The following is a 15,821-nucleotide window of genomic DNA, read 5'->3' as shown; positions in this document are numbered from 1 at the left end:
CTAACTACTATGGTAACTTCCCTGTTATAAATGGTGTACTTACTCTAAGGGTATTTGGATTTATTTAACCTTTATTGAATCCTAGACACCAACAGAAATTTTAGACATACTTGAATCTTACCTTTCTCAAACTTGTGTGTAACTTGTGTGTATAAGGTTACATAAACGGTGGTTAAAAGAAGAATAACAATTTAGTTTTCTAAAGAGACCATTAAATATTACTATTTTATTCAGTTCAATACCAGTTGTTAGCACGTTTCTGAAGAGACCATTAAATATTATCATCTTACTCAGTTCAATACCAGTTGTTAACACTTTTCTGAAGAGACCATTACATATTACTATCTTATTCAGTTCAATACAAGTTGTTAGCACTGGGGAAATCATTTAAGCTTTTAAGGAATTAACATAGGAAAGCAGACATGTAAATAGATAATTGCTATATTATGTGATAACTGCAACAGTGGAATATTATAGCAGGCAGGTGAGTGTGTATGTGTGGATACACATAGAGGGAGAGGGAGATACTAACTCTTGCTAGTAACTTCCAGTGGAAGTAACTCTTAAGCACAGTTTTAAAGAATGAGATTTTGCCACGTTAGAATCTGAGTTAGTTGCTAGTGGCAGTCCCTTTAATTTAAATTTAAAAAAACTTGTGGAAATGATTGGAAAATGGTGACCTTCCTCTTCCAATACGCTGTGAAATCTGAAACAGAAGATGGAAATCTAGTTTTCATTCATTAAAAATACAACTGTAGAAAAATTGAGCTGGTTTTCTGATTTTTCTACCAGTGAGTACAGTGTAGAAATGTTTTTGCCACCGACATTTAAGTTCCTTAAAATTTTAAATGTAGGCATATATACTTTCAGGAAAAAAGTTTTCTTTTAAAAAGTATTTTCTTAGAAGTAGCCTGCCCTACTTCATATTGTACCTAGGCACAGATAATTATTCCACATTTGTCATTGCTATAAAAATATTTTTTACTTAAATTGCTAACTGAATGTACCTTTGTAGATCCTTAACTGCTTTGACTTTCAATACAAGTAAATGCTTATGACCCATCTTACAATAGGCTGAGCAAAGAGCGTATTAGAGAATTGCAGCAGCAGATTGAGGACCTCCAGAAATCTTTACAGGAACAAGGTTCCAAGTCTGAAGGCGAAAGTGTAAGTAACTTAGAAATTATAATAATTCTGCTGTGTATGGCTTTTCTTTAATAGATCATGATGCCCAAATTAATCTTGTATTGGAAAGTACAGCCCTTATCATTGAGAATACCCTTAAATACCGTATATATCTGCATAATAGATGCAGTGATTTTGCCAACTTGGAGCCTGTCAGTTGATCATCTACATTGGAAGGTGATTTCTGTCTGTCCTGCTTCAACAGCTATACCAAAGTTTGTGATGATTCTTAATCATCATTCAACATCATTTAGCAGCTATACCAAAGTTCATGATGATTCTTGATTGAGAGCATACTACAATTGAGGCCTTCATAGTTCTGCTGGAATTCCAACAGGGCTGGCCTGAGAAAAATCCAAATGAGAGTAATTAGCAGTCAGAATTGAGGAAACCTTCTAATAGGAAAAGAGAGAATGGGAAAATGATTTCTACCTAAAGAGCATGCCAAAAATGGATTATACCCGTCTCTGAAGGACAGAAACTTTAATGCAGCCTTGGAGGCATCACTCATTTCTTTCTCCTTCCTTAATGATTCATGGCCTTACCGTTTTCTGATGGATTTTGACAGCAGCTATTGTGAGAGCAGAGATAAGAGGATTTAAAAGAGATCAAACTTAGCCAAAATCTGACTATACCTAGCAACTTTTCTATAGTTTGATCTTTTTATGTGAAGAGAAAAAGAAGTAATGATTGAGGGGTTGTTGTACTTAATTAAAAATAACAAGAAAAAAGGACTAGATATGTGTTAGGGATATCTTGATTGATTGAGATTAGATAAAATGCTAGGTGATTATACCTGTGTTGATGGGGGAGGAAACTTTGCAGAGTAAAGCGATGAAAAGGAAAATTGAAAGAGTTGCATTTTCTTTCTGTCTTTTATGTGCTTTATATTATTTTCTTTTTTTTTCCCTGGGGGCTTGGAAAATAGAAATCGTCTCATGCATGGCGGCATCTCATATGTGCATATATACGGTATTGTAACTTCTCTAATACAAATATTATTTTAAGCCATACTAGAGAATACTTTTAAAATGAGGTATTTTGCGGGGAGCACATTTTGGCTGGCAGTGTTTTAAAGATAAATGTCTTTATTATTTTAATATATTGGTATCCAACTTGTATTTCAGAGTATATATTTTAAATACTTCACCTATACAATAGATGCAGAACGACTATTGCAATTTAAAGTACTGTTTTTTAAAAGAGGAAATTGTATGTTTAAAATTTTGCTTTTTAACAATATTCAGTTGCTTCATTTTGGTGTTATTAAAGTATTTACAACTATAATAAAATTTTATTATAAAGATAATTATTTTAGATCTTTAAGTTTGTTCCTCATAAGAGGCCCAAAATCTTAAAATTTTTATTCTGAATAAATGATTTTTAAAATATTTTAATGTTTGATACTCCTCAGTATATCACATTCAGCTTGCATTTGGTGTTTTTCAAGTTCAGATTTAATTTTTATTACATTCAGAAACATGAGGCATTTTTCTTTCTGTTTTTGTACCTTTTTATATTTCATTTTCTATTTTTCCTTTCCTTTTTGAAGTAAAAAAAGAACCTAAAAAGTTTATGCTTCTTAAAGTGTGTTATTGGAAATACAAATTTTAAAAATATTTATAATTTTGCCTGGTACACCTTCAAAAGGAGGTAAAGAGATTTCGATGTCTGGAAAATTGACCTTTGTCAAGATAGTCATCTTACAGCATTTTTTTTTAAATTTTATAGTCCAGCAAATTAAAGCAGAAGTTGGAAGCTCATATGTAAGTAAAACTGATATTTCTTTTCAAATATGAGAAGGGAGGGGTTGTAAAAGCCTCTAAAGTTAATCTCCTTTTCGGATTTTGTCTAGAAAAGCAAATATCCTGATGCTAATTGATACACCTGCTGCAAAAGTGAAAAGCATGCTAAAGATTCAGCCTCCCTACTACCCCCATCCCAAACTCCTACATCTTTCCGTTGTTAATATCATTTGAAAAGTTTAAAAAAAACAGATTAACTATCACAACTAGATTATATGGGATGTTAAACCTATAAAATATTTTACTTTCTTAGGAAGCAAGGGTGGCAAGGGAAACAATTTAACCTTTTTGGCACCTGCCATGTTGCCTGACTGTTTACATCCTCATGACAACCCCTGCAGTCAGGCAGATAGTATTCCCATTTCACAGATGAGGAACCAAGGGTCAGAAAGCAACTTGCCCAAGGTCCACAAATGTTATATGGCAGAGACCAGTCTCCATGCTTTTTCTACCACTTAGGGAAAAACTCACAGAGGTTCATGAAGAATTACAGAAGAAACAAGAACTCATTGAAGATCTTCAGCCAGATATAAATCAAAATGGTAGGTATCTGTGAAAACTTGGATCAGACAACAGTATATCTAAGGACTTACCCTTTTTTATTGAAGGATGCAAGGTCTATGTGTAAGTTTTTGCACAATGTGTAGATACATATATTGTAAATAAGGACTATGATAATTTTTAGTGCTGAAGTCATTAATAAATGATATATTATTAAAGCAAAAAATCTAATAAAATGAATTGGTGGATATATGGGAGTATCAAACATTAAAAAATAAGATTAATCTGGAAATGTGGGTAAAAATGATTTCAAATCAGATTGATATAAACTTTAAAACATTGTGTAGAAATGCTTTATTTTTCTTGTGGTTGTGCTTACTGTAAGGTATATTTGCTATTTATACTTGATAGAAAGGAGAAAAAGAACTAAATAAAGCAGATTGTAGATATTTTTAAGGGTCAAATAATAAATGATTGAGAATGTGTTGGTTGTATTTCAAAACTTTTAGATAAGAATTCACTACAAAGAATAAATAACAGGCTTTTCTTTTAAGTTATCTTATCAGTCTTTAGAAAATAAATATTATAAATATAATTTTGTGTGAGGATGAAGTATTTTAATAGGTAGTAAATATTAATAACTGATTATGTTTCATTTTATTTTTACTAATAGTACAAAAGATCAATGAACTTGAAGCTGCTCTTCAGAAGAAAGATGAAGATATGAAAGCAATGGAGGAAAGATATAAAATGTACTTGGAGAAAGCCAGAAATGTGAGTGACTTATCTTTCGGAGGTCAAGACTTTGTGGCCTGTGTTTTAGCAAGGCTCATTTCACCAGATTTTTCTGCCATTCTTGTATCTGTATCTAATCACTTCTCTCTTAACTGTATTGCCTTACCTGTCAGGTTTCCGTAGTATTTCCCAATCAGTTCTCATACTCTTAGTCTCACTCATCAGTGTCAGATAAAATAGGCCATAGCTAATAGGGACTGTTTAGACAGACTGTTGTGATGTCAGAGAGAGTGATGGCTATAATGTATGGAATCTTTAGTTCTTGGCAAAATAAGCCCAGAATTCTTATTTGCTAGAATCTTTGCAAATTCTCTAAGAATACAATTTTTCTAGAAACAGCAAAATGGATATTTTATCTTTTGTAAAACTTTAGCTTTTTAAATGTATTTGAAATTGTTGTAGCATTTAGTTTGAGATTAGATAGTTAAACGCTTTTCAAATGTTCATCACACTCAAGGTTTAAAAAGGTAGAGGTTTACTTCATAGTCACATTGAGTCCAATCATAAATGGGGAAGGGGCACTTCTCCATGTAGTCATTCAGAGTCCTAAGCTGACAGAGGCTCTGCCTTCTTCAGCATAGGGATCCCAGGTTCACTTGACCTTGTCCAACTAGGTCAAATGAAGAAAGACAGCCTAGATTGCATAGGAGATATGTAATGGGCGAGGCCTGAAAACAGCATAAATCACTTTCACTCCCACTTTGGAGCGCAGGCATGTGACCACACTACATTTATGGAACAGACTTTGCAAAAGTAAAATAATGCCTACATAATACTTAGTTGTGTGGGATATAACAGAGTTTACTTAAGCATTATCCTACTATTGGAAATAATCTGTATTCATTTCCTTTTCCTTTTTTGCTCCTATAAATAAGACTATAGTCAACATAATTATACAGAAAGCTTTCTCTTTATTTTGGTTTATTATCTTAACCTTATTTCCTAGAAATGGAAGTATTGGGTCATAGGATAAGACCATAAGATGCTTGATATGTATTTCTAAATGACATTTTAAGAGGACTATAACTAATTGAACAAAACCATGACAATGAATACCACATTTTTGCCACCATTGATTAATATCATTTAAAAGACAGTTGCTTGCTTTCATAAATATGATTTTTTTTCCCATTACCTTATTTGGGGCAAGAGGTTTAAATAATGGTTAAGATACTGGCTAAAGTAATAACATGTCCTTGTAGAAAATTCAGAAAATATACAAATCACAACCATTTATCACTTAGAGATAATAAACTATGATTTGCTCTTTGTAATTAAATTGATATAAATTATTCAATGTATTCTGCTTTTATGGTGTGCATTCCATGAGGGCAGGCACCATGTCTCCCATAAATTGCTGAATCCTCATCTGCCAGTATCTACCACACAGTTGTCACTCAATAAATGATTTTTGGATGAATGAAGGAGCCACAATAGTATTTTGGTATTTTACCATCCAGTCTTCTTCTTTTTCCTCTATAAATGTAGATGAAATTTTCCTAACTCATTAAATAATTTTAAATATTTTTAATAGTTTTATAATTACATCATGCAGATGTCCCTGTTTGAAATTTATGGTTTTTGCTTGAAATATATTCTTGACATTTCTGAATTGGTTTTCTAACAGATTGCTATCTCCATAGTTTAGCTGAATCTCTTTACTACATTCTGGTCAAACATATCTCAACTTTTAGTAATAACATAAATGCGATTCAGCACCCTACCTTTTGCAAATAAAATCACCAGCATTTATTATATTGATCTTATATATTGAATTACACTTGACTGGATAATAATAGTAAAAAAGATTATTGCTAAGAATTTCTTCTGTGTGTTGTTCTTACTTTATAAAATCAATGTTTCCTTAGAGTTATTGAATTCATTTTGATTTTTTTAAAAATTCTCAAGTCAAATAAATATAGAAAGGATTATTTCAAGACTTTAATGCCTAAAGTTTGAGTATTGAAAAGGCTAAATAACTATTTCCATGTACTGAGCCTTGGAGAAGGGAAATTTGTTTTTGGAATGGGGACATTTATATTTTTGTACTGAATTTTTGTACTGTTTCTTGTATATAGAATGAGTTATTTTTGTTATCCCAATTAGGATTGTAAAACAAGCTACAGTTAGCTCTTGGATGACTTTGTGGATTATTTTCCACCTTACTTACACAGTTTTTGTAAGATATGTTCTATATGTTTTAATACTTTAAAATATAAAGTGAACATAGTATTTTTTTCTTTAAACAGGTAATAAAAACTTTGGATCCCAAGTTAAATCCAGCATCAGCTGAAATAATGCTACTAAGAAAGCAGTTGGCAGAGAAAGAGAGAAGAATTGAGATTCTGGAGGTAAAACTTTTATATTTACTCATCTCTTAATTATTTTGTAGAATCCTGGTAATTAACTGCTGTCATATATTTGTCATTAATGATCAAGTTTTGCAATAAGTTAAAAATGTCATGTTTTAGCACCCAGTGTGTTTATTACAAAGCATCTCACTGGCCGCCCAATAGATGCTCTGTGTGTAGCTCATATACCCTGTTTATATGAAGCGTTGTAGTTGTAGCTCTTCTTGTCAATAACAGGCATTATATGGCTATCCCTGACTTTCTAATAGAGACCTGCTATAATGTTTCTTTTAAAATTATGCAAATATGATTTCATCTGGGGGATATAAACCTGACCTTTACCGTTTAAAAAAGATACTCTGTTGATTCAGTCAATCACATTTTTCTTGTCTTCAGCCGTTTCTCACCTGAACCTAAACAAACTTATTAATAGTGGAATTTCTGGGAGAAGGAAGTACTCACAGAATTCCAGTGAACTCCTGAACTAAAGTGGAATTCTTAGTTATTAATCATGCAAAATTATATTAGTAATGGCAGGCTCTCATTAATTAGCTGAGTCTTTACATTTTAAATATATTTTTGTGTTAGTGGTTATATTATTTTTATGAGCCTTAGGTAAGTATGTCACTATGGAATTCTGTATTCTTAGATTTATAATTGAGCACGTTCTGGTTTCCTTTGCAAAGTGTTTTACAAAGCTACTGTATTTAATACTGTAGTGAGATTTGATGCTATTCTTGAAGTAAATATATACTTCCTTTTAATAACATATGCATAATTGCAGAGCCATATTGAATTCTACATACTGGCCTTGAAATTCTCATAAATGGTACTCAGTTTCTTTTTTTTTTTTCTTTTGATATGGAGTCTTGCTCTGTCGCCCAGGCTGGGGTGCAGTGGCGTAATCTCGGCTCACTGCAACCTCCGCCTCCCAGGTTCAAGCAATTCTCTTGCCTCAGCCTCCCTAGTAGCTGGGATTACAGGTGCATGCCACCACGCCCAGCTAATTTTTGTATTTTTTGTAGAGATAGGGTTTTGCCACGTTGGCCAGGCTGGTCTGGAACTCCTCACCTCAAGTGATCCGCTCTCCTCAGCCTTCCAAAATGCTGGGATTACAGACATAAGCCACCGCACCTAGCTGTATTCAGTTTCTTTTTAAATCATCTAGGAATGTTATATTTCAAAGAAATGCACTCTATTTATGTGCCTTTTTCTTGGTATTTGAGCAAGTAGGTATGAACTGTGGTAGAAATATTTTTATTTAAAGACTTAAAGACTTTAACACCCCCTCCTCCCTACATCCATAGTACAACACCATTCTTCCTACATCCATAGTACGACACCAACCCGATACGCCCTTGCTATCAATGCTTGTCCAGGCTATGTTGTGTGTTCTCAAAAGCACTGGGTAGGGAGATCTGTCTGAAGAAATGCTATTCTTGAAATTCTAAGTCAAATATCTCTTTATTAAACTTTCCCTGTATTCCTTAGGGGAAGTTTAATACTGTCTCACTCTCCACACTGAGTCCATGTACTTCAAACTCATGAATTTATTCCACAACAGCATTGGTTTTCTTTTTGGTACATGTGGACGTGTCTTGAGGGCAAAGCCTATCTTTTATCTCTGTACCCCTAACATTAAATATTACATAAATCAGAGGCCAGGGTTGCAGCATTATTAGTAACTTCTTGTCTTTAAATAGTTACTTCTCCTCTCTGGCTCGCCATCTTCTCATCTATAAAATGGTGAGACTGGGATTGGATAATCGCTGACATCTAAGTTACTCTGTTTACGTCCCAGTGAAAGTCAGTGAAAATATACACCATCGTTGATGTTTGAAATGTACATCCCCAACAGATATGATGCGAAAATAGTCCCTGTAACTATAAGACTCTGAGGAAAAGCTTAGGTTAAGTCACAGCACATGGGCATTTAATTTGTGTGTATTCATCTAGACACACACTGCAAAAAGTAAAAAGGAGAAATGTAATGTAAATAGCAGAGGCTGTTCTATCTGCCATCCCTCTTGGGAATTCTGTGCCTGGAGTGAATGTGAGTCTGAAGAAGGGCATCACCTCTCTTTTGGGCTTGGTTCATATATACTTTTTGTATCATGAACATCCTATGTATCAAGATAATAGTACTTATATAAACCAAACTATATCTGGTACTCAAGAAAAGTATGTCAGTCTCTGTGATGGCACATAAATATGGCTATGGAATCTAGTACACAGGCCACCAACAATTAAGAGAGAAAAACTTGTATTAAACTTTATAGGCAACTTAAAAAGATTTTTCCAGGTATTTTTGACTATGTCCTCTTTCTCCTTAGGTTTGACCCCTCCACAGGTGCAGCTCTGTTTCGTTTACCTAAGCCACTTGTTACTTTTTTCTCTAGATATGGTGGGCAGTAGCCTTAAAATCACTAGTTGTGTATACGTATGTTTAAATCATTCTCTTCTACCTGTAAATTTCTTGAAATAAAGGTTTATTAGTCACAAACCTTATTCTTTCCTAAAGGTGTTGGGCATGCATTTGTGCTTGATTCAGTTTACATTTGACTACATTGTGTGCCTCACAAGTGCAATCTTTAGATTCTCTCAATAATGAACATAGTGAAGAAATTATTCTATCTTTAGTAATTTGGGGTAATTTCTGGGATTTTAATTGTTCTCATATCTTTTTTCCAGAGTGAATGCAAAGTAGCAAAATTCCGTGATTATGAAGAAAAACTCATTGTTTCTGCCTGGTATAATAAGGTGAGCTGAAGTTCAGCAAATGATTGGATGAGAATGGTGTTTAAGCAAACTTTTTTTTGACCAAGTACAACATAAGAAAATATATTTTATTTTATACCATAAACCAAGACATAGCATGTTTATGTATATGACTGAAACAAAAGTTACCCTGTGTATTGCACTCAGATATTTTGTCATATTCTCCTTTAATGTTGATTCTAATCCACTAACTTGATATTGTGACTCATCAGCCTTTAGCTGATACGTATGAAGCACAGGTGTAATAATTCATAAACCTTTTTAAAATTGCCTTATTTGAGCTGGAAAATTCAATTTTTGCCCATAAAAGGTTTCTGAAGAAATATGAAGATCTGTGTAATGCAAAATTAAATGCTTCTAGTTACTCAGTATTTATTTTAACATCCTCTAAAGCCTCAGTGTGTCCTTTACTGTATTTATTACTTTATTTTTTTTATCCAGGGGTTACTCTTCCTATTTGTCTCTTTGTCCTACCAAGGAGAAAATAGCATAGTTTGAAATGTGTTTTATTTTGTCATTGGTAGTATCAGTAGGATATTTTCAAGAGTAGCATTTCATGATGTATATGGTTCTTTTGCATTATTCTAGTCAGCCAGAATAGGCTATTATCTACTTTTATCTCTTATTTATACAAAGGCATATCACTTTATAAACTTCCCATGTGTGAATGCTGTGCTCCACCAGAAAGCACTAGTTATTCTTCCTGAAACATGGCTCATGCTTTCATGACACCATGCTTTTCATCTGAGCTCTTTCCTTTCTTCTGTTGGGTAAAATATTGCTTAAAGGGCCCTGAAGGAAATTATGTGTGAGGTATTCTCAGAACTTTCTCTCATGAGTCAGTCATCCTAGTTGAGATCAGTGACTGTGTATTATTTATTTGTTCTTCCATGACCTCTTGATACATAAATCAGTGAAGATATTGTAGCCAGGTAGTCCATGATTGATTCATTTTTTTCAGCCTATATTTGTTGAGCATCTAATATCCATGTACTGTACTAGTTACTAGTGATGCTAAGTTCAGTAAAATTGTGTTATGTGGTCTAGTGGGAGAGTAATGACTTCCCTTATAAGAAACTCAACAGCCAAAATATGGTAATTTATCAGGTATCAATATTGAGATAGACTATAGTAAATTTAATCTATACTGGTGGTTCTTAAACATTAACTTGCCTCAGAAGACTTGTTAAAACACAAATTGCTAGACGCACTGGCAGAACTTCTGATTCAGTAGGTCTGGGTAAGGCCCCTAAATTTGTATTTTTAACAAATTCCCAGGGATGCTAATCTTGTTAATCCGGGGACCACCCTTCAAGAACCTTTGATCTAAGCCATTCTATTGTGACATGTCTGCTCATAGGTGGTACAGTGATGGCCCAAACACAAAAATTTGTTACAATTAAGTCTAATTCCAGGCCATTCTTTTAAGTTACTGTTTTAAATAATTTTAAATTTAGTGGATTAAATAGAGAAAATGGATTTTGTGCCTTCTTACTAGCATTACCATTTCATAGATTAATCAGCTTCTGAACCCTTATTTTCTATAAAAATGAGGAAAGCCTTAGCTTTATAGGTTGGTTTTAAGGATTAAGTGTCTTTATGTGAGAAGCACTTGGCAAACTCTGTTTAGTCATGTTAAATAAAAAATATATGTATTTTTTTTTCAGAGTCTAGCATTCCAGAAACTGGGGATGGAATCTAGACTTGTGAGCGGTGGTGGTGCCTGCAGTGACACTGGTGCATGCACTCCTGCGCGGTCTTTCTTAGCACAGCAACGGCACATCACCAACACCAGAAGAAATCTCTCTGTTAAAGTCCCTGCTACAACATCTGATTAAACTGCAAAAAAAACAAAAACAAAAACAAAAAAAACCACATAAAATAGAAGTGTCCTTAAAATATTTTGTACCTTTCAACTAACTACCAGATTGAAAAAGAGTTTATGATGTGGGATATCAGGTATTTTAAAATCAACATGCATCAAATTAATCTTGCCAGTTGACTTTAAAAACAAATTATAGAATTAGCCATCTCTCTGAGGGAGCACATTTGAATAATTGAAGATGCAGTTATACACACATTTCAAACAAACATTTGTCTTTTGAGAGTATTATAATTTCAAATTGGCCTTGTATATTTTAGTTAAATGTTTTCAGTTGTATTAGTAACTTAATTAATTTTCAATAGCTATTCAGTAATACTTAATCTTAGAACATTAACTGGATTTGTTTAATCTTTTTTTGTTTTTTGTTGATTTATATGAAAACAGTCTTGAGGCAGGGACATGGAGAACTATGCAAGGGTGATTTCTTTGACTTAATATATACAAGGCTTTACTTCTGTCCCCTAATTCTTCCATTGAATGTGTACCTCTACCTTGTCATGTCATGGAAGATACAACATTTGGAAGATCTGACAATTGGAATGACTTTGGAGTAATAAAATTGACTAATTGGAAATTTTGCATATTCTGAAAATCTAATCTCATAGTTCTAATTTGTACCTATGGCAAATAAGGGCTTCTGGACATCATGTTTAAAATGTTAAGCATAAGAAATAAACTGACATTTGTAATAGGTGACTTTCTGATGGAAAGCAAGCAAAATATATATATATATATACACTTTTTGTGAAATGTCTATATACTTTTTAAGGTAATTAATGAAGATTTCAGTTATTGCTTTTAAGCATAAAATTGTATTTAGCTTCTGCTGAAAAATTGTATCATATAATAATTTTGCTTCATTGAAAAGGGATGTTGCAGTGATGAAACAAGGTGGGATCAGTTTGATTTTGTTTACTTATTAAGGAGTTTATCTTGGGCTCAGTTTGTGGTATTCAGTTCGTTTCTGCCCAAAGCTCTTGTTTTCAAAGGTGTTACTTTTGAACTTTTGGGGTCATTTTTAAAAGTTAGCACTTTTGAATTTTAGTTGTGTTAAATATGTGCTGTCGTATATCATAGCCATGAGCCATATATGACAATTTAAATTTAATTAATTATAAACTCAGTCTCTTGGTTGCACCAGCCACATTTCAGATGCTCAATAGCTACATGTGGCTAGTGGGTACCATATTGGACAGGGCAGCTATAGAATATTTCCATCATTGCAGAAAGTTCTATTGGATAGCACCATAATCTTTTTATAGTAACTTGGAAATACTATTTGATATTAGATGTTAGACCACAAAAAGAAGAAAAATGTTAGGACTATTTCAGATATAAAAAGGAACTGAATTGTGACATAATTAGCATCTTACATTCCATACAGTTGAATACCTTATGCTGTGACAACCATAGTTAATCATTTCAATGCTGTTCAACATACATACCTATCAGCAGTGTGTTTAGACCAGGGGTCAGCAAACTTTCTGTGAATGGACAAAGAGTAAATGCTTTAGTAAATGTCTTAGGCTTTGTGGCCTACATGATCTTTGTTGCAAGTACTCAACTCTGCCATTATAGAGTTAAAGCAGCCATACACAATATATAAACAAAATGGGCATAGCTGTATTTCAGTAAAACTTTATTTACAAAGACAGGCGGTAGGCCAGATTTGGCTTGCATGCCGTAGAGCTGTGGTCTAAATTTTATTCATAGACTTTCTTTGCAAATACAGTGTGAGTATTGTTCCATTTACAGTATTATTATTTTTTAGATACCTGGTTTTTAGATTCTTGCCTGGTAACTTTTTACTGAAAATACAAGAATTTCATACTGCATTTGCATCTCCGAGATTAGGGAGCACCTGTCAGGATATTTTGTTCTATCAGGGTTACTTCTGTTGACTACCTCTTAGATTTTGATACAGTTATATTGTTGAGTTTCATTTTCATATATTCTTATAGTGTCTGCTTGCCTGTGACTTCTGGTAAAATAAAATAAGCCTTTGAAAATATTTTAGCATGGTATTTAACATTTTCTAAATATTATGGCATTTTGACATATTTTAGTCAGTGAAGACATCTGCCCCTTTGGTGTTTCTACTTGCTTATGATTGAGATTTTACAAGCCCTTCAAACTCCGTTTTAAAGGAATTTATTGTAAAACATTAACTTTAATAAATTAGTGTTTTCACAGATCAGATCATTATACCTGGAATTTCTAAATCATGCAATTTCTGAATAAGGACATAAGGCTAGATTCATTTTTCTTAATAGAGAAAAAGGAAATTTCTGATTTATCACTTTTCTAGTTGATAAGTAGGATTCAAAACGTTTGATATGTAAGTATTTATATAAGACTAATGTAATTTAAAGTTCTGTATTATTGTGATTAATCATACAGAAATTCAGGAACTGATCAGAAGTGAGATTCTTTTCCACATCTGGTTAATGTAGTGAGTTGACACCCTGTGGGTGGTAAAGCATTATAAACATTTCATCTTGAACCATGATTTATACACATCTGTGTTATAAGGGAGGCTTGAGTACATATACCAATGAAGAGATATTCAGCATTTGTCTATTTGATAAGGAATTAAATGTCCTAGTGATTATAAAGTAAAACCACAGACCAATTTGCAAATGATCTTCAATGTTAAGCACTTGCTCTAAGATTAAAATTCCTTTTCTTTTTAAGGTTAAGGGTGTGTACGTATGGCAGTGATGTCTATGTTGAGATTAACTTACATATTGAGGAAAATTTGAAGTTTATTTTTTCAATGAATAAGGCTGTCAAATGATTTAGTATAGATTAATGACATCTTTTTTAGAAATATTAAAGTGAGTATTCCTCATTATGTCATCATTTCTGATAATTAGAGTGCTAATTTGAATGTTAGATAATGTTTCCACATCTATACCTATTTCTTTCCAGGGCACATCTGACCCTGGGGCTTGGGGATGGCTTTTAGGCCACAGTAGTGTCTGTGTTAAGTTCACTAAATGTGTATTTAATGAGAAACATTCCTATGTAAAAATGTGTGTATATGAATGTATGCATACATTCTTATTGTGCACCTGTACATTGTGAAGAAGTAGTTTGGAAATTTGTAAAGCACAAACCATAAAAGAGTGTGGAGTTATTAAATGATGTAGCACAAATGCAATGTTTAGCTTATAAAAGGTCCTTTCTATTTTCTATGGCAAAGACTTTGACACTTGAAAAATTAAACCAATATTTGATTTATTTTTGTAAGTATTTAGGATATTATTTTAAATAAATGATTGTCCATTATCAATATAATAGTTGTGAAATGATTTAAGTAAATAAACTTTATGCTTCTGTCTGTTGACTTTGATGGGTTTTTGGTGGGCATAAATGCATGTTTATTTGCTGCATTAAATAGAGGACTGAAAATATGTAGGTTTGTAAAGAAAAAGTAATTGCATTCTTCTAATTTTGTTTTTCCTTTTAATTTTTTGGGGAATGAAAAGATATATTAAATGATTTGGGAATATGTCTTTTTATGTCTCCATTTTCACCTCTGGAACGTAGACATCTTGCATTAACATGGAATCAAAACATTTCTGGGGCCGGGCGTGGTGGCTATGCCTGTAATTCCAGCACTTTGGGAGGCCGAGGCAGGCAGGTCACTTGAGGTCAGGAGTTCGAGAACAGCCTTGCCAACACGGCAAAACCCCGTCTCTACTAAAAATACAAAAATTAGCCAGGTGCAGTGGCAGGCGCCTGTAGTCCCAGCTACTTGGGAGGCTGAGGCACAAGAATCGCCTGAACCGGGAGGCAGAGGTTGCAGTGAGCTGAGACTGTGCCACTGCACTCCAGCCTGGGTGATAGAGTAAGACTCTGTCTCAAAAAAAACAAGACATTCCTGGGTAATATAATTTTAGAGACTGCTATTTATCCCTGAATATCCATTCTACCCCTCTTAACTTTAGTGATGGAATCCCATATTTTAGCTTGTTACATTATTATCCAGGAAAAAAAGAGAAAACCAAAACTGTGCTTCCCAGATTCCAATATAACTAGGTGGGGTACAGCTTTGTTCTAGATATCTAGCTTGAATGTACGCAATTCACATTCTTCTGAAGTTCCAGGGGATATGGAACTTTCAAGCTTCTCTCATTGTCTTTGGCTTTTGACAGCTTGACTATCAAAAAGATGATCAGTTGTGGATCTAGGTGTTGACTTCTTCAAATTTATTCTATTTGCAGTTTGTTGAGTTTGGATCTGCAGACTAATGCTTTTCATTAAACTTGGGAAATTTTTGGCTATTATTTCTTGAAACATACTTTCTTCCTCTTTGTATCCTTTTCTCTGGTACTCTCATTATGCACCCGTTTATACTTGGTGTCCCACATGTCTCCAAGGCTCTGCCCATTTTTCTTCATTCTGTCTTGATTCTGCTCCTCAGAATAGATCATCTCATTGATTTATCTTCAAGTGTATTGATTCTTCCTCTGCCAGCTCAAATGTGCTGCTGAGTTCCTCTAGTGAATTTTTTGT

General features: G+C 33.4%; 1 protein-coding gene across 2 annotated transcripts in view; it reads left to right on the top strand.

Moving 5' to 3' along the window:
- HOOK1 (hook microtubule tethering protein 1) overlaps window positions 1-14,641 on the top strand; it is a 61,302-nt gene extending 46,661 nt beyond the window's left edge. For both annotated transcript variants that reach the window (XM_004025882.5, XM_004025883.5), the window contains exons 16-22: window positions 1,074-1,167; window positions 2,917-2,951; window positions 3,450-3,532; window positions 4,165-4,265; window positions 6,536-6,637; window positions 9,329-9,397; window positions 11,083-14,641. In XM_004025882.5, the coding sequence (XP_004025931.3) occupies window positions 1,074-1,167; window positions 2,917-2,951; window positions 3,450-3,532; window positions 4,165-4,265; window positions 6,536-6,637; window positions 9,329-9,397; window positions 11,083-11,253 (655 nt within the window). In that variant the 3' untranslated portion in view covers window positions 11,254-14,641. The remainder of the gene's footprint in view (window positions 1-1,073; window positions 1,168-2,916; window positions 2,952-3,449; window positions 3,533-4,164; window positions 4,266-6,535; window positions 6,638-9,328; window positions 9,398-11,082) is intronic.
- The last annotated feature ends 1,180 nt before the right edge of the window (window positions 14,642-15,821 follow it).

The sequence above is a fragment of the Gorilla gorilla genome, chromosome 1 (assembly GCF_029281585.2).
Source record: "Gorilla gorilla gorilla isolate KB3781 chromosome 1, NHGRI_mGorGor1-v2.1_pri, whole genome shotgun sequence".
In the NCBI taxonomy this organism is placed as follows: domain Eukaryota; kingdom Metazoa; phylum Chordata; class Mammalia; order Primates; family Hominidae; genus Gorilla; species Gorilla gorilla.
The sequence above is the reverse complement of the archived record's forward strand: the minus strand, read 5'-3'. Positions and strand labels throughout refer to the sequence as shown.